At 34.3% G+C, this 26,985-nt stretch overlaps 1 protein-coding gene across 2 annotated transcripts; it reads left to right on the top strand.

Annotated features, from left to right (window-relative positions):
- Positions 1–359: 359 nt before the first annotated feature.
- Positions 360–19,762, top strand: DCK (deoxycytidine kinase). Of its 2 annotated transcripts, none has more exons than XM_063108630.1 (7): positions 360–652; positions 4,777–4,892; positions 12,099–12,292; positions 13,320–13,467; positions 15,841–15,956; positions 17,331–17,421; positions 19,648–19,762. In XM_063108630.1, the coding sequence occupies exons 1-7, from the start codon at positions 562–564 to the stop codon at positions 19,672–19,674; spliced, it is 783 nt and encodes a 260-aa protein (XP_062964700.1). In that variant the 5' UTR covers positions 360–561; the 3' UTR covers positions 19,675–19,762. The 2 variants fall into 2 exon arrangements, with proteins under 2 accessions (XP_062964700.1, XP_062964701.1); XM_063108631.1 differs by having other exon boundaries at positions 12,183–12,292.
- Positions 19,763–26,985: the final 7,223 nt, after the last annotated feature.

The raw sequence follows: 26,985 nt of genomic DNA on the forward strand, positions 1-26,985 counted from the left end.
CTTCTTCCAACTCAAAAACACAAGGTAATCAGTTTGATTATTCTACCACAAAGTGCCTCTCCCCAGGTAGTTGAAAGTTTTAAGTCCAAGTCATTCCTCCAGACACTTCTATTCATCTCCACTAGCCACACTAGACAAGCGAGTTCTCCAAAGCCCGGCCCATCCCATTCCAGGTGAAGAAGGCAAGTGACGCCCTCTGTACTGCGGCGCCATCGGGCCTCCGGCGTCCGCCCTTGGTTCCCAAACTTCCTCGCCCGCCCCGCGCCGTCGCGCACGCGCGGCTCCACCCCCGGCTCCCGCGTGATCCGACGTGCCGCGCGCGCTCGCAGGGGCCGGTGCAGGAAGAGGCCGAGGGCCGAGCGGCCGAGGAGGGATCACTGGCGGGCGGGACCACACCAGAGGTCCGCCCCCGCCAGCGGTTGCCTTCGCGCGCCAAAATCAAAACCGGACAGCCGGCGGAGGGTGAGTCTACGAGTCGCAGTCAGGTTAAATTCGGCGGCGGAGCTAGCACCTGTGACCACCTCCAGCCTTCCCTGCCCGACGCGCCGTCACAAGGCTAGGATGGCCACCCCGCCCAAGAGAAGCTGCCAGTCCCCCGCGACCAGCACTGATGGATCTCGCATCAAGAAAATCTCCATCGAAGGGAATATCGGTAGGGAGTCCAGGGAAATGTTGGGTCCAAAGCAGGGGAGTCACGGCGGCGGCTGAAGCTCCCCTTCGCGGCGTTTCTGCTGCTCCTCAGGAGGGCTTTTTCTCCAGTCTGCCGTGTGTGCGCGGCCTCGGCTTCGCTTCCCGCCCAAAGCATCCTTCCCTGCCCTCCCCGCTTCCCTCCCGCGCAGCGAGGGTGGCGGCGGCCCGCGGGGTCACACTGAGCGCCAGGCCTGCGGGCTTAGTGAGGCGGGATCTGGCCACTGCACCCTCCTTGTTGGGAACTCTCAAAGGGAAGGGTTTTGGGGGGGAAGGGGTGTCAGATTTCTTGAAGTGTAATATGCATACGTTAAATTCACCCTTTTTGGATGTACTCTTCTGTGCGGTTTGACAAACAATGCATTTTTACTACTACCAAGATCAAGATAGAGAACATATCCATTACCTTAAAAAGTTCCGTTATGTTCCTTTGTTGTCATCCCCCTCCTCCTTCCTGTCCTCTGGCAACAGCTGATCTAATTTCTTTCCATGCAAGTTTTGCCTTTTCCAGCATGTCATATAAATGGAATCAAAGAATATATAGCCTTTTACGTCTTGCTTCCTTTATTTAGTATAATGCTTTTGAGATTCATGTCACTTGTGTCTGTAGTTTGTTACATTTTATTGCTGAGTAGTATTCCATTGTATGAATATACCACAGTTTATTCCCCAGTTGGGGACATTTGGGTTGTTTCCAGTTTTTAGCAATTATTAATAAAACTGCTATAAACTTTCGAGTACAAGGAAAGAGGTTTTTAATGATCTTAATAGTATGGAGTTCCTTACCCCCTTCCCCATATCTAAGTGAACATTGGGTTATGATTTAAAGACCACCAACCTTTCTATTCTTAACCCAGATGGGGGCAGACTATACCATGCAAGTCATTTTGCAAGATACATAGGAACTTGCAGTTTTTCCTTATTTCCTACCACAGGAAACCCTTGACACTTCCTGTTTTGGTAGAATTTTTCTCTTTTGATTCCAGGTTGTGTACTGGCCATTTATGCACACAGCAGATTTTTTTTTTTTTAATTCTTACCATATTGAAAGCACTGTACCTTGAAAAAGAAAGGGCAAACAGGTGGGAAAAATGGAAAAAAAGCTGAACACACCCACGAAAAGAACTCCTTATTTCATTGCTCCAGTATTAAGGCACCAGTGGAAAAGACCAGTATAATAGACTCCCATGTCCTCTTAGCAGTATAAGTTCTTTGAGGGTGCATAGTATATGTCCTCACAGCTACTTACTGAATAAAGAAGACCATATTTAAAGACAGGAGAAAATAGTTGAACAAAGCCATCTCAAAAGTAAATTTGAATGGATTACCTCTCAGATCAGTACTATAATGGATTAATCCCCTTTACTCTCTCACATCCAGTTAGGCAACATATATCTAGAAATCTACTTTCTCCTAAGCATTTTTAATTTTAGCACCTAAAATAATTTCCTAATATGTCAACCCATCTCCAGCTTCTCTTAACTACTTCCAGTATATTCTTTCTATATGCAGATGTTGTGTTATCCCCTGTTTAATGTTCTTCATTGACTTCCCCATTACCTACACTGAAAGGAGTCGTAAACTGATGGCCTGCATTTGCATGATATTGGCCTACATAGATTTGAAAAAAAAATTTTTTTTAATGCTAGCATTTAAAAATTTTGAGATTTCTCATAAACATCTAGATTCATGGTTTCTTTTGAAAAATATGAAGATCTGGTAACAGTGGGCCCACATTTCTGTACAACAGCTATTGATATCTAGCTGGCACATGTAACATGTTCCTCACCATTGATTGTCTCTCCAAAACTGAGGCTTTGTCAATTGCTGTTTATTATTGCTCTTGCACCGTTGTTCATGTCCCCTCTACCTTACTCGCCACATCCAAGCTATAAATGTACAAATTGTTAATCTGTGTGTAGAAGACTGTTTTACAATTCCTCTATTCTTCCCAGAATGTGAACTTTACCTGTCATTTTTAGTTTTATACTCATGTAACCCATGTTTCTGTGTTACTAAAGCACTCCCTTATGGTAGATTTATGTAGGATTTACCTGCTTCTCGTCTTAATAGTCTGTTCAGAATGACTTTTAGCACCATAATGCCTCCTTGGCATTAGGAATTCTGTTGGTTCCTATGACTTTTAAAAGTATTAACATCAGTGTCCTTAGTTTTTGTTGTCCTTTGCATTCAGGGATATTAATTTATTAATTTATTAATATTATTTTCTAGCACCTGCTTTCCCCCAGAGATTTAAAGAGATAGCTAATAGTCTGATTGGGAAATACAGCTAACTGTTGTTACTCTGCTTGAGCTGAGTATAGCTATTATTACTCCTAAAATTTGAAAGTATGACCACATGAACTTTTTCTGCTTATAAGCATTGTCAGAAGAAATTTGAATGCTCTAGCTAGCCTTAAGTGCTTTCAGACTCAGATGCCTGATTTTTTACCATGTTCTTTCTGAACATCATGTTCTCCTTTCCCTCTTCCATCAAGCTCAGTGAATGGTGATCATCTTATATGCTTCCACTTAGCACTCTTCTAAATGCCTTATAGTCCCTAATCTTATCTTCGCTGCATAAAATTTTTGTCACCAGTGTTTTTCTCATGATTAAATGTATTAGTCATCCAGTTTATCCTTAAAAGTTTTTCTCCTCTCTAGATAGAATATGACTTTTGTGTTTTGCCTCTCAACTGTTTTCTCTGTATCATCTTATTTAACTCCCCAACTCCGCTTTTTTTTGAGCTTTCAGTGTGATCCTTAAAGTTCTTCCGTTATTGGGTGTACCCTGTAACACTTCCAGTTTTTTCTTCTTTTCTATTGCCCTATATAATAATGTGCTAGGTTTGAATATAGTTCTGCAAGTCAACGGTAAGTTCTTTTTGTCCTCTTTGGGTCCAGTTTATAAGGAAGAGGATGCTTTGCTTCTAAGTGTATTTGTTATTTATATGTTCATCTGTGGTGTGGGGTGGGGTGTGGGGGAAAGGGAGAGAACATTATGTTGACCAGAGATGTCTAATATAGCCACATTTGGTGACTTCAGATATAAAGGGTGTGGTGATTATTAGGAGTATTGCTACACCAGGTTAGATTCTAGGTTAATACTGTCCCTACTATTAAATGTGATGTATTACTCGGCAATTTTAAAATAGTGAACACATATGTCCTGTTTATACATGAACTGCCCCCCCCCCCCCCCCCGCATAGCTCAGAAACTAGTGAATGATCAGGGAAAAATAAGGTATAAACATTTTTTTTTAAGGGTTTGGTTCAGTGCATAGTGCACAGAACCATGAAAGAGAAGTAGTAAGAACATGGCTGTTGCTTGTAGCAAGTGCTCTGCAAAAATGTGTTTATAATTTCTGTTAGCCATAGTGTCTATTAATGTCATATAGTAATAATCATACTATTTCCCATTCTAAAACTCTAGGCATTGGATGCATCTTCATATTGATTTTATAGTTACTTGGCTGTTTCCTAATTGGTTTCAAATAGAAGAGAACTGAGCTTGTTTATAGACTGATAGAATGGAGCTAGTAGAGAGAAAATTTTTGAAAATGCAAGAACCTGCAATGACGGTCACTGTAGTGATAGTTTACTTATTGTCACAACAGTTTCCATGAGGAGAGTACTATTATTATTATCTCCATTGTATTAACGAGGAGACAGTCTGAGAGGTTCAGAGACTTGTTCAAAATCATGCACCTAGGTAAGTGGGAGAATAGCCTTAACCACTTCCCAGAAAGTTCTCTCTCTAATTGCTTGGCTAAGGAAAGTGAGTCTAGGATTAGGATTTTTTTTTTTTTCTGCCATTAACATCTCTGGAATTTCACCAGATTTTTAATTCCTCTGTTCCATGGCTTTGCTAAACTAAAAATAACAACAAACAAATGTGCTTCACACAAGTAGTCAGGGAGCCTTTCAGTTTTCATTTTAAGAAAAATCTGTAGAGAAAGTTTAGGAAATTGAATGTTTTGGACTTTTTGTCTGCTATTGTAAATCTTGTAAAAAACCGATGACTATTTCGCATTTTTTTTTTTTTCTGACAAGTTTTCTTCCTCAATTTTACCTTTCCTCTCACAACAGCTGCAGGGAAGTCAACATTTGTGAATATCCTTAAACAAGTCTGCGAGGATTGGGAAGTAGTTCCTGAGCCTATTGCCAGATGGTGCAATGTTCAAAGTACTCAAGGTGAATTTGAGGTATGAAAATAAAATTTGAGTAAATAAAATAAAAACCTTTTGGTTTAGAGGAATAGTGATATTTAATCTCTTGGCTTTTCTGTTCCAATAAAACCTTCAAATGTAGCTTTCAGTCTATATCTTCATTTGGGCAGTAGTTATATGTATATACATAAACACTCATCAAGCTATGCATTTAAGATTTATGTACTTTATTGCATCTAAGTAAAGTTTTAAAAAGGTTTTTAAAAGCTAAATTAATAAATAAGTTTTAAAAAATCTAGTTGAAAATTAAATTCCTTGAGTGTATTTTTACATTCTGTTAAAAACAAACAAAAAAATACCCAATAACTGAGTTTTATTAGTTTACCTTTCAAGCCTTTTATCTTAGAGAAAACCATTTATCTCTCATTTCTTTGTACTTTCATTTTTGTCAGATTTTCACTCTGGACACAAGTTTCAATTTCCCAGCAATTTTCCATTCTGCACTGCAAATGAGAAAGAAAGAATAACAGAGTTAAATTTCATTCTTTTATAGCAACCTTTTTGGTTGTGTGTGTGAGATTGCTAAGATTATAATTTCTGGAAATCATAAAGCAGAAGCTTTAAAAATGGAAATGTGTGTTAGAGTAGGACAGACGATTGAAAGCAATGTCAATTTCATAAAGTTTAGCTGTTGGTAAGAGGAATTCTGAGAATAATAATTGAGTATTTAAAATGTAAATCACACATACAAGGAGGAATTGCTAGCAAACATACTCCATAGACTTTCAGAATATGTGGCTTTGAACCAAAAATATTTTCTCATGTGCCTTCTATTTGCAAAGCATAGTTAACTTTAGACCTGGGGTCCACTTCATATACCATAATCCTTAGAATATCCGGGACTAAATTTTAAAGGGATTTCCTTCCAGTGTGGACCCCATTTTTTAAAAAAATTGATGTTTCATAACTGATTTTTGGAGGAAGACAGGGTTAGCCTTAAGCAGAATTTTGAAGTGGGTAAATTTATTTATCTGCTTCTGTCAACATTTTTTATTGACATATAACACGAGGGAACTTCAAATAGTTCATGGAAAGATTAATAATATTTTTCAATTCTATTTTTCCATGAACTTTTTGAAGTACACTCATGTATCTGTAGAAAAGTATATGAAACCTGTTTTCAGTTTGAAGGACAATTTAAAGCTAACATCTTTGTAACCATCATCCAGGTCAAGAAATAGACCATTATCATCATTCCAGAATTCCATTTGTCCTTCTCTGATCACAGTATCTCCTTCCCTAGGGTAACGACTCTGTCATGGTTAATCGCTGACAACTCTTGTCATAATAATTTTCTTGCTTTCTAAAAATAATTTGACCATATGTGAACATATCTCTAAGAAGTAAATTTAGTTTTATCTGTTTTTGAATGTTATATAAATGGAATCATACTATTTGGATTCCTTTTCTTCTTCTTTTATTTAATAATAAGTTTATGAAATTTGTCCATATTGTCATTTGCAGCTGTAGCTTGTTCATTTTCATTGCTATGTAGTATTCAGTTGTATTCATATATCACTATTTGTCCATTTTTATACCTTTCATTGATTTCTGAGTGGTTCCTAGTTTAGTCATTCTTATAAATAGCTTTGCTCTGGAAATGAATTCTGATGGACACATGCAGGAGTTTCTCTAGGAATAAGTAAACACTGGGTGGTAGGGTATGCTTATGATGCCTGTTTTCCAAAGTGGTTTGCCAATTTTCACTCCCCACAGTGTAATCAACCTCTCATTAGTCCATGTCTTTACCAATATTTAGTATTGTGTGGCTTCCTAATTTTTGTATTCTGCTGAGTGTTTACTATCTTTTATGTTTTATTTCCCTGATTGCTAATGAGATTTCATTTTTTTTACCATATGTTTATTGGCCACTTGGATTTTTTTTGTGAAATTCCTATTCAGGTCCTTTTGCCCATTTTCCTTTGGGTCACCTGTCTTCTCTCACCCTGCATTTTTACCTTCCAAAGTATGTCTAGTACCTCTGGCTCTTTAAAGCCTTTTCCTGAAGTGCCTACTCAAGTTTGCTTACTTTTTGAAATGAGAGACTTGAGTTCTAAAAACACCTCTTTTTCCTCTCATTTCTGTAGTCAACTATCAATCAGGTTATTAAGAAGCAACCAATGTCCGAAATACAGAGGAGATTCTTTCACTGAGGGAGAACTAGACTAGATTGTACTAAGTGACCTCCATTTAAGGTTCATTCTTGCTTTAGTGTCATAGGCTTCTAACTCATATTAAATATAATAAGTGGTTTGTTGACAAATTTGTCATTTGACTCTCAGCATGCCTCACATTAACCAAGGGCACAGAAACTGATGTAAAAACCAAAATGCCAAAAGTTTTAATTTGCAGAAAGAAATGTAATTATTAGAGTCATTGAATTTAGATCAATCCATTCTGTTAGGCCAATTATTCTCAACCAGTGGAAGGAACTCAAGAATTTCAAGGATTTGGAGTGCTTTTCAAAATAATAAACAATTCTTTGGGGGTTCGAATATGTGGGATGCCTCCTAGCTAAAAATTATTCCCCTAGTGAATCACTGTTAGTGTTGAGAGTATATCGAACACTTCAGTTATGTTGCAGAGAAGAGGTTGGAAAACATTGTATTAATATACATGGGAAGACAATTTATAATAAGAAGGTTGTCTGTTGAACTTGGAATCAGCCAAGAAGAATTAGTTAGATTATGTTAATTATTGATCTCATCAGACTATGACACATAGATGCACCTGTCTTCATTTTAAGACTTTATGGCTCCATGAATCTGATACTCAGATTTATGGGCTGGGACATTTTCTTTCCATGTACTAGAGTCAGGATGCCAAACTGGCCTTTCTTCATAATTAGCATGCAGATGATCCTGTTATTATTATTGTTATTGTTATTATTATTAGCATATTCTTTCATCAGACAGTTCACTGCAATCTTGTCATATCTCCATGATGTACAGTCTTGCAGGGTAGCTTTCTTTTTTTGTGTGTATTGAGGGCTACTATGTTGTTAGTCCTTTGCACTTCTAGGCAGAGTTTCAAACAGTATGGGGATAGTATTTTGGAGATAAGATTTTGGAATGTGATAGGGCTTGGGGGTGGCTTTCCTGTATCTTTGGATATTTTCTTCTTTCTTTCTGGACCTTCACTAAACTTAAGAAGTGGGATTTTTCTTCCTTCATCCTGGAACTCTTCTTCCCTAGATCCATCCCTGATCTGTTTCTTGGAGTTATAGTGTGAATCACCCACTATCCAAATCTCTGTTTTCTTAGAATGCTGTCAACAATGAGAAGTGTACTGTTTTTAAATCCAAACCTGACAAAGCCAGTCCTACTTTGGGTGTTATCCATTTGATCATACTTCTTGGCTATTGTGAAATTGGAAGAGTTGGGTTATTGGTATCTTTGATCTCATCCCTTAGTAACCAAATGTGCACCTGCATGCTTGTTTGGTTTGGTTTGGTTTTAGCTTTTTTTTACCTGCCACCTAGTGGCTGAAACATTACTGTACTATTGATAAGCTACCACTAATTTTGGCAAAATAAGAAGAAACAGAGTATATATATATATATATATATATATATATAAAAGATTATATAGTCTCCTTTCCCTTCCCCTCGTCTGGTAAGATGATCTTTAAAACAAAGCACCCAATATTTGCATTGAAGATTTATTTCAGATTATAATAATGTACTTTATTTGGTGATTTTTGTTATTATTTAGGCTCAAAACTTTGATTTAATTGCTTTCTTTTAGTTTATTTTTTGAGGTATACTGACTTTTAGGGAGATATCACCTCTCTGTCCTTTCTTTTTCATTGAGCTGAATTCTTTTGGGAAATCATTGTTAATTGTGAAGTACTGTTTTACTTTTTTTTAATTTAAAAATTAAAAAAATTTTTTAATGTCAATTAAATAAAAATTATATATATATGTTTATGGTGTACAACATGATGCTTTGAAATAGGTTTGCACTGTGTAATAGCTAAGTCAAACTAATTAGTATATGCATTACCAGAACTATTTTACTTTTATTCAACACTTTTTTTTTTTCTGGCCAGTAAGGGGGTCTGAACCCGTGACCTTGGTGTTATAACACTGTGCCACACTCTAACCAACTGAGCTTATTCAACACTTCTGGCCATTAAGCCATTGAAAAATGAGTAACGGTGACAAGGAGGGTGTAAAGCATACTTGTTTGCAAAACAATAGCATGTTTTTTATTTTTGATAAGTAATTCTTGAAAATTAGTTAGGAATGCTTAATAAAGTACATCCACTCGTACCTTCTGGAATCACTTGATAAAATTTTTGGCTATTTTATAATTGTTAGGTAGACTCTGATTTTTTCAGTTCAACTTAATTCAACCCTTGGAATGTTTACAAAGGTTAGACCTAGAATTAATAGATAAATAATTTTATATTTTTACTTGATATTTCCATTTTTCACTTTTCTTAGCAATAATCTATACTGTCTAAAAGAGTGAAGTGTTCTATTATGAAGTAGCAATGGAGATGAATTATAGAGAACAGAATAAAAATTATCCCTAATCTCACCACCCTTAATGTATCTTTTATATAGTTGAAATAATAATTTACTATATCTAATTTTGGTGGGGGGATACATAATTTTTTTAATATTATAAAATAATACATGTTCACTGTTTTAAGTTAAGAAAATGTCAGAGATTATCAACAGAGAGGAATAAAACTTACATATTACCTTATCACTCAGAGATAACTACAGATCTTACCTGATAACAACAGTATACAATTTTATACTTTGCTCCCCCCACCCCCCATAACATTTACATCCAGGCAATTAAAAATGTCATTAATATTTACTATAAATGATCTTTAAAAGCAGCCTAATTTATTGTGTGTGTGTATCATTATTTACTTAATATAAATGCTTAATAATAGTGGAGTGATAACCTATTTGCTTAGCACTGTGGTAAACTTTGCAGTTAAATCTGTATTCTAAATTATTTCTTTAAAATACATTTCTGAAAGTAGAATTAATTGGGCCCAAAAATACAGATTTTTTTGTTTTTTTAAAGATGACTAGTAAGGGGATCTTAACTCTTGACTTAGTGTTGTCAGCACCACGCTCTGCCATGTGAGCTAACCAGCCATCCCTATAGGATCCAAACCCGTGGCCTTGGTGTTAACAGCACCACACTCTCTCAAGTGAGCCACAGGCTGGCCACCGCCCCCCCCCTTTTAAAAAATAAATACAGCTAAACTTCTTTCTAGAAATTTGTACTCAATGTAGTTTGACTCTGAGCTATTCACATTTTTTTAAATCTGGGTATTTTTCTGAGGGGAAAACCTGATAAAATTAACATTCAATTTGGTAAAGGTGATGCAGAGTAATTTTTGGATAAATTTCTAATATGTATTTTATTCTTAACATTTATTTTGCATACAAAAAAATCCAGCAATTTTTCTCAAACATTCCATGCATAGGATCACAAAAAATCATTTTATATGGACTTAGGTCATACTGAAGAAGCAGAAAATGAAACCCTAGCTTACTGTTAATTTTCTAATTTGGTACACTATTAAACTAAGAGATTAAAAACTAGCTTCTTCAAAGCTATAAAATTCTATTACAGATTTTTGATTCAGTTTTAATTTACACTTTGGTATTTTTAGAACTAGCTGGTTATTATAATTAGGTGATAAGTTGGGATTGGTTCTCTAAGTTACTTTAATATAGTAGACTTTGAAATCGCTTTGGGCAAGAGAAATTATATTTACTGGGAAATTCAAATAAAAGGTGATGTATGGTCTTTTTTTGGTTATTTCTAGTGTATGTGATAAAAAAATGTAAAATTTACTGTCTTAGCCATTTTTAAGTGTTACAACTCAGTAGTGTTAAGTATATTTACATCATTGCAAAACAGATCTTTAGAACCTTTGCCCCCTCTCTCCAGCCCCTGGTAACCACCATTCTACTGGCTACATGAATCTGACTACTTTAGATACCTCATATAAGCAGAATCATATAGTATTTGTCCTTTTGTGACTGGATTATTTCACTTAGCAAGTTCTTAAGGTTCATCCATATTGTAGCATGTGACAGGATTTCCTTCCTTTTTAAGGAGATGTGTGGTCTTTTAAAAAATATAAATACTTATTTGGAAATGAAAATGTACTTATTTTAATGGACATAAAAAGACTGGAAACTCAGATTTTAAAAATGGGAATTGCACTGAAAAAGAAAATATACATATATAGTTAAAATAAAAACACATTAATAAAAGACATTTTAAAAATATAGCTAATGAGTTGAGTAACATTCTATATTATCAAATGAATTGTTTTCATCTTCTACTTCATTGGCGAATTATTCTAGTTTCAAAAAGTTTCAAACTTCTACTCACTATATAAAAGCTCGTTTAATTTTACATATGTAGCCTATTTTGTTATCTCAGTATCATTCACAGGACATAGCAAATTGATCATAAGTACTTTTCAAATGAAACAGGTTGAACCAAATTTACATCTGATAGTTTTTATTAAATGTACCTGACAGATTTAAGATAACATCTGCTGCTATAATAAACCCTAAAATTTCAGTGGTTTAAGATAATAAAAGTTTATTTTTTAGAGAACAGTACAATTTGTTATTTGGTGGATGGAAAACCATACTGTGATTCAGAGACCCAGGTCCTTTCTACCTTGTGGCTTACCCAACCTCTAAGGCAGTACTTTAAACTTCAGCGCTCATTAGAATCATCAGGAGGACTTGTTAAAACATATATTTGGGTACTACTTTCAGTTTCTGATTTAACAGGTCTTGGGTGGCCGGAAAATTTGGATTTCTAACAAGTTCCTAGGGGATGCTAATGCTGCTATTATGGGGATCAGACTTTGAGAAACTGCTGGAACTAAAGTTGAGAACTACTCTAGGGACTTGGTGTCCTGTGCTTCTAGCTGGTGGAAGAATCATATTTGAGAGATTTTTATGGGTCAAGCCTGGAAATGGTATACATTGCCTCTGCCCTACTTCCATTGCTAGAACTGAGTCGCATGTAAGAATATGAGGAAGCGGACTTAATCATCTCGGTTTTGCTAATCATGATGCATTTATTTATCCAACTTCTCTTTTTGAGCCTTTTAAAAAATTAAAATATCCATATTGATCATTAACTTTGGTTTTTGTTTCTTTTTGCATATTTAAAATAGGAACTGACAACATCTCAGAAAAATGGTGGAAATGTTCTTCAGATGATGTACGAGAAACCTGAACGATGGTCTTTTACCTTTCAGTCATATGCCTGTCTCAGCCGAATACGAGCTCAGCTTGCCTCTCTCAATGGCAAGCTCAAAGATGCAGAGAAACCTGTATTATTTTTTGAACGATCTGTGTATAGTGACAGGTATGTATGTGGCTTATATGTGGCTGTTTGGAGTCATGGCTTAGAAGTGGACTTTTTTTTTTCTTCCTGTTTCCTGGGGATCAAAGTAATATAAGAGGCTGAGTTGGGGATTTGAGATGGAAAATGACATTCAGTACTCTCAGCAGTCTGGTACTAATGGCATTTGGGAAGTTCTAGCATTTATAATCTGTAGCTTCCATTGAAACTACAGGAAATATGGTGACCATCTCGTTCAAATTTGCAGAGAAGTTTTTTTTCCAGCCAACCCTTTTAAAATTCTCGTCTGCTCTGGTTAAATCTAGATATGTATCTTAGACTCTCACCTGGAGCAAGGAGATGAAAATCTCTAAGGGGACCTTAGAATTGCCTTGCTTTTCCCAGGATTCTTTTGACCTCCAAAGTTAGCTCAGAGCAGAGATTCTCAAACTTATTGGTCTCAGGACCCCTTTCCATTCTTAACAATTATTGAAGAGTCCAAAGAGCTTCATGTCTTACTGATATTTATGTTATTAGAAATTAAGATTAAGAAATATAAAAAATTTATTAATTTGTTTTAAATTAATAATAATAAACCCATTACATATTAACATAAATAACATACTTTTGATAAAAACAATTATATTTTTCAAAACAAAAAGTAAGAGAGCAGCATTTCTTTATATTTTTATGAATCTTTTTAATGTCTAACAGTAGAAAACAGCTGGATTTTCATTTATACTTCTATATTCAATCTGTTACGATATATTCTTTTGGTTGAAGTATAGTAAAAAAATAATCTGGCCTCTCACAGAACCTCTGGAAGGATCTTGAGGACTTAGAGGGGTCCACACAACACTTTTTGAGAACTGCTGGCCAAGTACGTATTTCCTATAGTTGGCAAGACTCTTGTTTTTTCCTGCTGTTCGAGGCACTATCTGCCACAGGATTTAGGAGAATGTTTCGTGTCCATTTAATAGGTCCATTTTCTCTTTCCAATTACTTCATTTTTTTTTTTAAGTGATATGTGTTGATGAAGACTCTCTTTCAGGTATATTTTTGCATCTAATTTGTATGAATCTGACTGCATGAATGAAATAGAGTGGACAATTTATCAAGACTGGCATGACTGGATGAATAACCAGTTTGGCCAAAGCCTTGAATTGGATGGAATCATTTATCTTCGAGCCACTCCACAGGTGAGACCCAATAAAACTTTGTTTGCTCCTTTGAAAATTTAAAGTAATATTTAGAAATTTTTTCAGTGGTATGTAGTGTAGGCAATTTAGTTTAACTCCCCCACTCCCCAACTCCCTACTCATAACAGTATAGATAGGAGCATTCTATATTCTCAGCAAACCAGAAGCACAGACTTGGCATGTTGCTCCTTTAGGTCCTTCTCTGCTCTTCCTCAGTTTTATCTTATTTTTCTTCATTATTTCTTTCTAACTTTTGTAGGCTCTCTTATTTATCACAAGTAAGGAACTTGCTCAAGCAACTCTTAGAATATAGGCTTCATTAGCTTCAGGTATTTTAATTACTGTTGAATTAATTTCCAGTACCTATAGTAGGGCCTGGGTACATAGTAGGAGCTTGGTAAATATTTGCTGAATAAATGGCAAAGTTGATGGAGGTCCGTTTCAATAAATCTTCTCTTATGGTTGGTTGTGACTTGGAATGAGTGGATAATGGTAACTATAGTTGATAAGAGACTTAGAGGACCCATTTGGCATTGTCTTACTTGAAATGTGCCTTTTGTGATAGTTTGTAGCATAGCTGTTCTATTTATATATGATATTATATAATGAATCCAGGAAGATCATAAAACTAACCTAAATAATAAGATTTTACATTTAAGAGAAGGTTTTGGGTTTTGGTGTTTGCTTTCTCATTGTTTGTTTTTTCATTTCTATTTTTCCTTAAAATCACAAGTTAGGCTCTGATGAATGTAAATGTCATAACTTCTACCCTGAAATTAGATGAAAAACTGTGTTACTATTGAAGCTAAGTTTTCAAAGAAGCTAGGTTTTTTATTCCAACGGATGATTTTGTTCCGCTCTTGGTATCAAGTAAGCCAGAATTTAGCAATTATAATCATATTGAAATTCAGTTTTATTTTTGAAAAGAAATTTTTTGTTTTTAATTACAAAAGTAGTAAATACAAATGTAAAAAAAGAACACAAAGAATACTAATAATTTTATTCTGCTAGAAACATTTGTAGTCAATATCTTTAAACAAAGCCTAACACAAAACTATTTTATTTTATCAATATATACGGTATCTTTTGATTAAAGGATTGTTTAATTATTGAAAAGAAATTTATAATAAACTTTGAAGCACAGTTTGTATGCTGCCATAGTCTTATGCACGTCACTTAGGTTGGAGGTTCTTATTTGTTGGGATACATAGAGTTTCTGAGAGTCTGTGAACCCCGACAAATTATGCAAAATTTTGTATGTATGTGTATTTTCAAGGGAAATTATCTAGAGCCACACTGTCTAATGTGGCTATTTAAATTGAAGGCTATTAAAGTTAAATAAAAATTTAAAATTCAGTTCCTTGGTCACCATATATGTTAGTCCGTTTGTGTTGCTTATAACAAAATACCTGGAACTGGGTAATTTAGAAAGAAAATGAAATTTATCGCTTACAGTTTCTGAGGCTGGGATGTCCAAAGTCCATCTGGTGGTGGCGACAGTGACCCAGGGGTCTTACACTGCAAGATGGTAGAAGCAGAGAGAGTGAGCAAGATAGACTCTCCTCTTCTTTTTAAAGCCCTCAGAACCACACCCCTGACCACCATTTTTAACCCATTCACTACAGCACTGGTCCTACATTTGAATCACCTCTTCAAGGCTCCACCTTTCAATTACCATAATAGGATTTCCCACCCTCTTAACAGTCACAATGGAGGCTAAGTTTCTAATACATAAAACGTGGGGGACACAATTCAAGCTTCAGGGAGTTTTGCAAGAACATTGTTCAGTTCACAACACCACACTAGCCATAATTCAAGTGCTGAAAAGCCACAGGTGGCTAGTGGCTACCTTATTTGATAATGCAGATATAGGACAGGTATAAAACATTCCAAAGTTCTTTTTGGCTGTGCTGGTCTAGAGTTTTCATCACATTAAGAATCACTGCCTTTAGTAGTTTTACATTAATTGAACATAAACATTCTATAATCAAATTTGGTTAAAAACAAAGTAGGATTACCTTGATAGATTGGTATGTCTTTTAGCGGTCCTTTCTAAAAATTTTAGGTAGAAGTTCAGTGAACTTTCCCCCACCTTTTTACCAAACTTGTACTAGTTACTATTTTGTATATGGATACCAAAAATTTATAGGTCTACTTTGACTTATTTTTTTTAAAGTACTGCTTAGTTTAGAGCCACCGAATGGCTGAAAAGCATGTAGCGGGAAGAATAACTGTTTCAACTTTCTAGAAGGAGTAAATAGAGATTTTGGCTAGCATAACTAAAGACACACGAGAAGAGAAAATTTAGATGGCAGCAGACAAGAATAATTGTTTCCTGCTTTTTTTTTTTTCCCTCTTATTGCTTGCTTTTAGAAATGCTTAAATAGAATATATTTACGGGGAAGAAATGAAGAGCAGGGCATTCCTCTTGAATATTTAGAGAAGCTGCACTACAGACATGAAAGCTGGCTCCTACATAGAACACTGAAGTAAGACTTCCTTATTCTTATTTGCTGTTCATTTTGAATACCGTTATTGAATTTTAATTTAAAACTTGGAAGATGTGTGTATTAGTCTGTTTTCTGTTGCTTATAACAGAATATCTGAAATTGGGTTATTTATGAAGAAATGAAATTTATTTCTTACAATATTGGAGACTGGGAAGTCCACCGTCCAGGGGATGCATCTCATGAGGTCCTTCTTCTTGGTGGAAACTCTCTACAGACTCCTGTGGTGGTCAGGGTGTCATATGGCAAGATGGTCAGAGCAAGAGAGCTAACCTTCTCGCTTGCTCTCCTTTTAAAGCCATCAGAACCATAACCATGACAGCCCATTAAACCATCAATCCATTACTCTGTGAATGGATCAATCCATTCACTAGGGCACAGTCCTCGCGATACAGTCACCTCTTAAAGGCTTCACCTTCCACCACTACATTAGGGGTTAAGTTCCACCATGACTTGGGACATTCAAACCAAAGCAGTGTGAGTAGCAACATGTAAAATTTTTTATTTTCAGTCATTTTATTTATTGGTATCTCCCAGGATTAGGTTTGGATTTTGATTCTCTTGACTGCAATAAGATCCTGTTTCCTTGGAGATTTTATAACTAGTGTACCTTACTGGTATTGGCAGCACAATATATAGAATTTCACTGTAAGTGATAAAGTAGGAAATATATCTGTGTATGTTATATAAGTACTCTCTTTCAAAAAGAATATTAAGATACAGGTTGAATTTTGGAATATTTGCATGTACTTACTGATTGAACATTTCTAATCCAAAATTCAGAATGCTTCAATGAGCATTTCCTTTAAGTATCACATTCATGCTCAAAAAGTTTCAGATTTTTTAGTATTTCAGATTTCATATTTTCAGATTAGGGATGCTCCACCTGTAATGTATTTCAAATTTGTTTCTTAGATTATGACTTGGGAGGTAGTATATAGCATAGCTGTTGAGAGCATAGACTTTGTCACTAGTCAGATCTTGGCTCAGGTGCAGTCTCACTTATTAGTGTGTGATGTTGGACAGGATCTGAGCCTCAGCATGACTTCTATGAGCTTTAGTTTTCTCATCTTTAAATGTAAAAATTCCTACTTTATTGTATATTTTTTGTTTTTGAGGAGAATTATATGTCACACAATGCCTAGCTTTATATATTTTGTACCTGAGATTTTTAGCTATACATATGTTAAATCTAGGTCAGGAATGGGGGCTGCCAGATGAAGTACTTTCAGTGGAACTTTAATGTAGAATGATTGACAACATTTTGACTTTCCAGTGATATACGAATGAGTTTTTAATGTTACTCTTTTATTTATTGCTTTTCTGATTATTTTGTTCATCTCTCTTTTTAAACAGAACCAACTTTGATTATCTAAAAGAGGTGCCTATCTTAATATTGGATGTTAATGAAGACTTTAAAGACAAATATGAAAGTCTGGTTGAAAAGGTAGATTTAGACAAAGACTATAAACTAATATCTGTTTTGTCTTATCTAAAAATGTGTACTAACTTGTGAGAAGAAAATTTTCTAACAGGAATGGTTGCATACAGTTACATTAAGAGACAGTTAAGAGCTTTAGAGGACTTTAGACTGTTTAGATTCTAGTCCTGACTAAATTCTAGGTTTGTGGCCTGAGCTAAAATAAGAATCTTTTTTATTCTTTAGTTTCTTTATCTCTAAGATAGGGATAATTACAATAACAAATGTCCTTTCTCACTCCCTTCTTTACTATGTATCCCTTTTTGCCCCTTTTCCCCATACTACCAATTCTTAGATATTTTAATAATAAACTACATGTGAAATTAAATTTATGTTTTTCAACTAAATTCAATATGGAGGATATTTAAAGTTTTAGGATATGGATCTCATTCGTTTTTACATTAGTTGAAGTCTTGAAATTAAGGGATTTTCGTTTTGGGTTTCATTTCAGAGCATATCAAGGATGAATCGACATTGCCTAATCATTGAGTCATTGTCTTAGAGTTAATTTATCCCCCAGACAATTGAGAGTTGACCATATTCTGCTAAGTGAGTGTTGCCCATATTGATAAAGGGATTGGGAGAGAATCTATTGATGAACACTTGAGAGAATAGTAAGGGGAATTGTATAATGATTATTCATATACCCATGTTAGTTAATGTATTAGTTCGTTTTCTGTTGCTTATAATAGAACAACCTGAAACTGGCTAATTTATAAGAAAATGAAATTTATTATAGTTTTGGAGGCTGGAAATCTGAGGCCCAGGGGGCGCATCTGGTGAGGGCCTTCTTGGGTGGGAACTCTACAGAGTCCTGTGGCAACCAGTTTATTACATGGTGAGAATGGTAAGAGTGTTCTCACCTGCTCTTCTTATAAAGCCACCACTCCACTCCCATGATAACACAGAGCCCTCATAATCCAATCACCTCCTAAAGGCCCCATCTTTCAATACTGTCACAATACTGGGTATTAACTCCCAACATAAGCTCTGGAGGGAACAAATATTCAACGCATATGAGTTAACTTTCAATATTGACGATTAATCTCCCAACATAAACTCTGGAGTGGACAAATATTCAACCCATGTGAATTAACTTAGTGATCTAAGGTATAAAGAAGAAACTAATTTTTTTTTTGTTTAGTTTTGAGAGAAATTTGATCTTTCCTTTCTCCTATCACAAAATATCTGCTAAATACTGTAATAGGACTTGACATTCATAGGGGATATATTTCAAGAATTTTGAAAATCTCAACATTTTACATAACTGCTATAGTATATAGTTGGTTTTCCCATGATGTAAAATAAAGCATATCCGGAATATGCAAGTGATCTCTTCATACTATTAATGATGGCAAAAATATAGATAGAATTCACTTATAATACTATTAAAATAAATAAAATTAAGACAGCCATTGTGGTACTAACAGCCCCCATCAGTTTAACCAAATCTGTAAAACCACTTTTTAATTGTATTTAACATTCTTTGTTTTGACTAAGAATCATTTTCATTATTATTTATTTTTACTTTTATAAATAATGCTAGCAGTCGGCTTTCTTTTTAAGGTATTTTTACAAGGCAATCATCTTTTTCTCTTCAGGAGAATTATTGTGTAGTCTAGAATATATAGAGAACAATAGGCAGCTTGCATTGTGGTTTTGCCAGTTGGTTAGGTTCATTCACTACTTATATGACTTTCCCCACACATTGACATTACATAGTATATGATTCACATTTGTGGTTCAGAAACATTACAAATCTCTGCTACATGGCTGACCTTCAAAGTTGTATACACTATTGCAATTATTAAGGTAATCAATGTTAAAGCTACACATGTCAGTGGCCTATCGTATTTAAGTAAAGAGATTATAAAATTAGTGTTAGGCTCTTTTATAACATCAATCTTAGATCCTATAATGATCTTTTCGGTCATTCATCTTTTACTACTGAAGTATTTAACAATATTTCTTTGGAAAGTAAATGCTATATAGCATTGCGATAGAGTTACTTAAACAAGGGTACTTCAAAAAGTTTGTGGAAAAGTAGAATTAAAAGATAATATGACTCCATGACCTTTTTAACGTACCCTTGTACAGTTGGGGTCTTCAACTGTTATATACTTTTAAATGAAGATGAATTAGATATCTCAAGTTAGTCAAGAAATTATATTGATATTTTTTTCCTCCCTTTAGGTCAAAGAATTTTTGAGTACTCTATGATCCTGTTGAAGACTACAGGCAGCCAAATAGTTCCAGATACTTCAGCTTTGTGTATCTTCATACGTCCATATTCATACAAGTCTCTCTAGAAAACCCATTTTTAACTGTTTTTGTTCAAAGAAATATTTTTTAAATGAATTCTATGTAAAATTTTATAACCAATTTCTCTTTTCTGTTCTTTTCCTTTATTTTCTTTTTTCTTTTCTCTCTTTCTTTCTTGTTTAAAAAACAAAGACATTTAATTATCTCTCACTATAGGAAGTCTGAAGATAGTTGGTTCCAGAATCAGTATAGTGGCTAAACCACATTATAAAAGACCCAGCCTCTTTCTATCTTTCCCCTCTATTGTCTTCCTCAGCAAGTTGGCTTTTTTCCCTGGTACTTCTAACCTCATCACTGACCAGTTTCTTAACTGGAATCTTTAATGTTACATAGTAAATGGTAGTATGCCTGTGTAAATTGGTGTTCTGATTAAAAGTTGAAAGGCGAAATTTAAAGAATCCCTAGAATAAAGATTCTGAAGTTTTATTTTAAATGTTTTTTATCAAGTGCCTTACCTTCCCCCTTAATTTATGTTGAAGAAAAGACCAGGTTTAGTGTTGAATCACTTCACTGATATTTATTAATGTGTCTATAACACATTTGTAGAGGAGCAGATTAGGCTTTGTTTCCAGTTTGGTAATGGCATAACCTATCTTTATAAATCATTTAGTATTTTTCTACCTTTATTTCTTCATCTGCGGTATGGCTGATACTTCTTTCATCCTTTTACATGGGATTCTGGAAGATTAATGAGGAAAAGGCTGAAAGTCATTCCATGAGTATAAAGATTTAGTTTACATGGAGCTTAAAATAGCTACCTGCTTTCTCTCTTCTCAGATCATTCTTTTAGAATGGAAAATTATTATTACAGTTAAAAAGGTTTGTTTAAACTATGATTGTCCTTAAATCATTTGATGTGGAAGTGCAGTTTTCTCTAAATTTCTTCCCATATTTATAGGTAATGTTAGTAGAGCAAAGGAAGGGGTAAGTTTTTCATTTTATCCTTTATTGTTCCTGCATGGAGGATGAGCAATCTTTCTTCCTGTTTATACTTGATGAGAAGTCAAAAGAAAAACAGAGCTAAGGTGGATTATCTTCTTAGTTAAGTTGTCTAGTCCTACTTCTTATTTCCTGCCTCATTCTACTTTTCCTATTGTCTGGATTAATTAGGTAGCTTGCTATATTAAAGTTTAAATAAAAGTCAGACATTTCTACTTTGAGAACATTATGATCACTCTGTACTTCATAGTTTGTTTTGCTTTGTAGGGTTTTGCCTTAAGATTTATTTCCGCTTCCAAGGAAATTACTGATAAAAATGATTTTTCTTTGTATGGAATATATCATGAAAGCATTATCACTTTTTGTCAACTAGGAAATAAAATGAATAAAGACAGGAGAGTAGAAAGTTTTCATTACAAAGGCATGCTTAACTACTTATTTCTAAGCTACTTATGTGAATAGTTGTAAAAATCTGCATGGGTTCGGGCCGAGCCCATGGCGCACTTGGGAGAGTGCGACGCTGGGAGCGCAGGGTCGCTCCCGCCGCGGGTTCAGATCCTATATAGGAATGGCCGGTGCACTCACTACTGGCTGAGTGCCGGTCACAAAAAAAAAAAAAAAAAAAGACAAAAAAAAAAATCTGCATGGGTTCATCTTAGGTCTGTACATAATTAAAGAGATTTGTTTCCCCCTAGCTTGTTTAGTTAAGGTATGAAGTGTTTTTTCTGTGCATTTAACTTTTCTATTGTATGTTTTAGAAAAATTCTGTTTTTAGAAATGAGGGAAGAGTCACTTTTACTTTGAAACTATCATTTTTCTTTCTAAAATATCATCTTTTGTTTTTGGTTTCTTATTCAAAGATGATAATTTAGTGGGTTAACCAGTCCAGATGTACTGATTTTTGAAAAGGGGACTTAACTTTCAAATCTGTAATCACCATAAACATTTAAAGTGTCTCATGATATATATATGGGTTTTTTGGTTTGTTTTTGTGTGGTATAAATGAATATATCTGCTTAATTAAACATCTGTTAGTAAATACATGTAGATCTCATAAACTACAATGGAGCTACACATTCAAATGATTACATCTTTTTAGAATCAAAATTTATTCTACTTTTGAAGAAAAAATTATGAATATAAAAAGGTTAAAATTGTCTATATATGTTACATTGATTTTATTTTAAGTGAATACTTGTAATTCATTAACTTTTAAAAATGTTAATGACTTTTTTAATCTGTAGAATTGAAAAGAAGCTAAAAAATATTTATTATTTATTTGTCATGATTGAAAGTAAGAGTTGTACCAGTGCAGTGGGCACAAAAGAATTGAGTCTAGTGGTCTGCATTATCTCTTGGATTTTATTTCACCTATCATATCATCTTCCATCAGAGTTTATGTTTTTGTTTTTGTTTTTATAGTTTGCTCTTCTAAGAAGGTAATTAATAGTAGAAGACTTATTTTCCTCATGTAGAATTTTCTCTTCTGCTATGCCTGAAACAGCATTATATACCAAGCCACCTAGAAATTAATCCCAAAGTGTTTTTATAATAGATATAAATCTTACTACCTTCAGAAAAATGCTAGATAAGTTAAAACATTGAAGTGTTTACTAATCTTGGTAAATAGTAATTTTTCTTATCTAACAAACTTTTCTACTTAAAAAAAAAATATTTTGAAATCATTTTAGTCTCAAAACGTTATAAAAATATTAGAGTTCTTGTGTACCATCACCCAACTTCCCCGTGATAGCACTTAATCATCGTATATTATCAAAACAGAAATTGACTTTGTTGAGCTATATAGACTTAATTTGGATTTCACCAGTTTTATCTCTCTCTTTTTTTTTAATCAACTTTAAAAAAAAAACAAGATTATATTTTTAGAGCAGTTTTAGGTTTGTAGCAAAATAGAGTAGAAAATAAGAAAATAGAGTTCCCATATACACCCTGCTCCCCATGCATCCCCCCACAGCCTCCCCACTATCAGCATCTCCCACCAGAGTTGGTACATTTGTTGCAATTGATGAACCTACATTGACACATCTTTATTATCCAAAGCTCATTTACATTAGGGTTTATTCTTGGTGTTGTACAATTCTATGGGTCTAGACAAATGTGTGATGAAATGTATCCACCATCATTTCACTTACCTAAAAATCCTCTGTTCTGTCTGTTCATCCCTTCATTTCCCGCATCCCTGCCAACAACTGATCTTTTTACTGTTTTCCATAATGTCATATGGCACAAATCATTCAATATGTAGTAGCCTTTTTAGATTGATTTTATTCACGAATAATATACATTTAAGTTTCCTCCATGTCTTTTCATGGCTTGAAAGTTCATTTACTTTTAGTGCTGACTAGTATTCCATTGTTGGAGTGTACCACAATTTAGCCAGTCATCCACTAAAAGGTATCTTGGTTGTTTCCAAGCTATTAATAAAGCGTCTGTAAACATCCATGTGCAGGTTTTTGTGCAGACATAAGTTTTCAACTGCTTTGGGGAACACTATTGCTGGATTGCATGGGAAGAATATGTTTAATTTTGTAAGAAAATGCACTTTCTTCCAAAGTAGCTGTACCATTTTGCATTCCCACTAGCATTGAATGAGAGTACCTATTGCTTCACATCCTCTTCAGCATTTGGTGTCTTTTTTGGATTTTGGCTGTTCTTATAGTAATGGTATCTTGTTTTAAGTGCAATTTAATTGCTATTCTCTTATGACATATGATGTTGAGTATGTTTTCACATGCATCCTTGTCGTCTGGGTATCTTTGGTGAGGTGTCTGTTCAGGTTTTGCCCATTTATTAATTGGGTTCATTTCCTTATTTTTGAGTTTTAGAGTTCTTTGTATGTTTTTCATAAGTCCTTTATCAGATGTGTCTTTTGGAAGTATTTTTTCCCAGTTTGGCTTGTCTTATCATTCTCTTGATATTGTCTTTCACAGAGCAGAAGTTTTAAATTTTAATGAGGTTGTTTATCAGTTATTTCTTTCATGGATAGTGGCTTTGGTGTTATAGCTAAAAAGTCATTGTCATACTCAAGGTCATCTAGTTATCTTATAGGAATTTTACAGTTTTGCATCTTACATTTAGGTCTAAGATCCATTTTGAGTTAATTTTTATGAATGGTGTAAGGTCTGTGTCTAGATTCATTTTTTTGCATGTGGATGTCTGATTGTTCTGGCGCCATTTGTTGAGGACTGTTGTTGCTCCACTGAATTGCCTTTGCTCTTTTATTGAAGATCAGTTGACCATATTTATGTGGATTTATTTCTGGACTCTATTTTGTTCCATTGGTCTATTCTTTTGCCAATACCACATTGTCTTGATTACTGGAGATTTCTAGTAAGTCTTGAAGTTGGATAGTGTCAGTCCTCTGATTTGTTTATTTCCTTTAATATTGAGTTGGCTATTCTGAATCTTTTGCCTCTTCATATAAACTAGAATCAGTTTGTTGATATCCACAAAATAACTTGCTGGGATTGATTGAGATTGTGTTGAATCTGTAGATCAAGTTGGGAAGAACTGACATCTTGACCATATTGATTCTTCCTATTCATGAACTTTAATTGGAGAGAATATCTCTCTGTTTTTCTTTGAAATCTTTTATAAAGTTTTGTAGTTTTCTTCATATTGATTTTGTACATATATTGTTAGATTTATATCTTTCATTTTAGGAGTGCTACTGTAAATGATAATGTATTTTTTATTTCAAATTCCACTTGTTCATTGCTGGATATAGGAAAGCAATTGCCTTTGGTATATTAACTTTGTATCCGGCAACCTTGCTATATTACTTATTCTAGAAGTTTTTTTGTTGATTCTTCCAGATATTCTACATAGACAATCATATCATCTGTGAATGGAGACAGTTTTATTTCTTTTTTTTTTTTTTTTTAAAGATGACCGGTAAGGGGATCTTAACTCTTGACTTGGTGTTGTCAGCACCATGCTCTCCCAAGTGATCCACTTGCCGGCCCTGAGACAGTTTTATTTCTTCCTTTTCAATCTGTATACCTTCTGTTTCCTTTTCTTGTCTTATTACATTACATAGGATTTTCAGATGATGTTGAAAAGCATGTTGAGAAGAGGCATCCTTGCCTTGTTCTGGATCTTAGTGAGAAAGCTTCAAGTTTGTCACCATTATTATGTTAGCTGTAGGGTTTTTGTAGATGCTCTTCATCAAGTTGAGGAAGTTCCTCCTTGTATCTTAGATGCTAAGAGTTTTTTTTTTTAATCATGAATGAGTGTTGGATTTTGTCAAATGCTCTTTCAGCATCTAATAACATGTTTGCGATTTTTCTTCTTTAGCTTGCTGATCTGATGGATTACATTAATTTATTTTTGAATGTTGAACCAGCCTTGAATACCTAGGATAGATCCCAGTTAATCATAGTGTATAATTTTTTAATATTACATATTGTTGGATTTGACTTGCTAATATTTTGTTGAGAATTTTTGCATCTATGTTGATGAGAAATACTGGTCTGCAGTTTTTTTATTTCTTTCTTTCTTATGATGTCTGTCTGATTTTGGTATTAAGATGATGCTGGCCTCATAGAATGAGTTAGGAAGTATTCCCTTTGCTTCTATCATCTGGAAGAGATTGTAGAGAATGGGAAGAAATTGATTTAATTTCTTTCTTAAATATTCTGTAGGATTCACCAGTGAACCAATCTGGGTCTGGTGCTTTCTGTTTTGGAACGTTATAAGTTATTGATTCAATTTCTTTAATATTCAGATTGTCTGTTTCTTCTTATGTGAATTTTGGCAGATTGTGTCTTTCAAGTAATTGATCTATTTCATCTAGTTTATCAAATTTGTGGGCACAGAGTTGTCCATAATATTCCTTTATTATCTTTTTAATGTCCATGGGATCTATAGTGATATCCTTCTTTTATTTCTGATATTAGTAATTTGTGTCTTCTCTGTTCTTAGTTATCCTGGCTAGAGTCATAATTGATTTTTACTGATCTTTTCAAAGAATCACTTTTTGGTTTTATTGATTTTCTCTATTGATTTCCTGTTCTCTATTTCATTAATTTCTGCTCTAATGTTGATTATTTCTTGTTTACTTTGGATTTAATTTGCTCTTGTTTCCTATGATGAAAACTTAGATTATTGATTTTTATATCTTATGTTCTTATATATGCATTTAATGCTATAGATTTCTATCTAAGCACTGCGTTTACTGCATCCTATTTTAAATTTTGATAAGTTGTATTTTTATTTTCATTTAATTCAAAGTATTTTAAAATTTCTTTTGAGAGTTCTTCTTTGACCCATGTGTTATTTACAAATATGTTGTTTATTCTGCACATATTTGGGGATTTTCCAGCTGTCTTTCTGTAACTGATTGTTAGTTTAATTCCATTGTGCTCTGAGAGCAGACGTGGTATTCTTTCAAATTTGTTAAGATGTGTTTTATGGCCCAGAATGTGGTCTCTCTTGGTGAATGTTTTCTGTAAGCTTGAAAAGAATGTGTATTCTGCTGTTGTTGGATGAATTTGTTTATAAATGTTAATTATATGTGGTTCATTGATGGTGTTTTTGAATTCAAATATATTTTTACTGATTTTCTGTCTTTTCTGTCCACTTTGGATAGAAGGGTGTTAAAATTTCCAGTTATAAAAGTGGACACAATGTATACTTGAGTCTTCTTTTTGATCCACTCTGACAATTTCTTTTTTTTAATTGGTGTATTTAGACCCTTAACATTTAAGGTAATTTTTAATATATTTGGATTTATAACTACTGTATATGTTATTCAGAAAGGGTCCCAAGAACACACAGTGTGAAAAGGACAGTCTCTTCAATAAAGGGTGTTGTATATCCACATGCCCAAGAGTGAAATTGGACCCTTATCTCACACCATATACAAAAATGAACTCAAAATGTATTAAAGACTTAAAAATAAGACCTCAAACTGAAAAACTACAAGGGGGAGAAAAAAATATGGGAAAAGCTCCATGACTGGTCCTGGCAATGGTTTTTTGGGTTTGATCCCAAAAGCTTAGGCAACAAAAGCAAAAATGTGATTGCTAAACTAAAAAGCTGCACAGCGAAGGAAGCAAATGAATGAAGAGACAACTCACATATTGGAACAAAATATTTTCAATTCAAGCATTTGATAAGGAGTTAATATCCAAAATATATAAGGAGCTCAGCCCAATAACAAGAAAACAAGTAACCCTTTAGAAAATGGGCAAAGGACCTGAATAGACTTTTCTCCAAAGAATACATACAAATGGCCAACAGATATAT

This window comes from Cynocephalus volans, chromosome 9, assembly GCF_027409185.1.
Source record: "Cynocephalus volans isolate mCynVol1 chromosome 9, mCynVol1.pri, whole genome shotgun sequence".
Lineage (NCBI taxonomy): Eukaryota > Metazoa > Chordata > Mammalia > Dermoptera > Cynocephalidae > Cynocephalus > Cynocephalus volans.

What these genes read in the sequence shown, in the direction of transcription:
- DCK (XM_063108630.1), top strand. Translation starts at nt 562, where the DNA reads ATGGCCACCCCGCCCAAGAGAAGCTGCCAGTCCCCCGCGACCAGCACT. An exon ending in CTCCATCGAAGGGAATATCG is followed by an intron (nt 653 to 4,776) that starts GTAGGGAGTCCA and finishes CTCTCACAACAG; the next exon opens with CTGCAGGGAAGTCAACATTT. An exon ending in ATGAAAGTCTGGTTGAAAAG is followed by an intron (nt 17,422 to 19,647) that starts GTAGATTTAGAC and finishes TCCTCCCTTTAG; the next exon opens with GTCAAAGAATTTTTGAGTAC.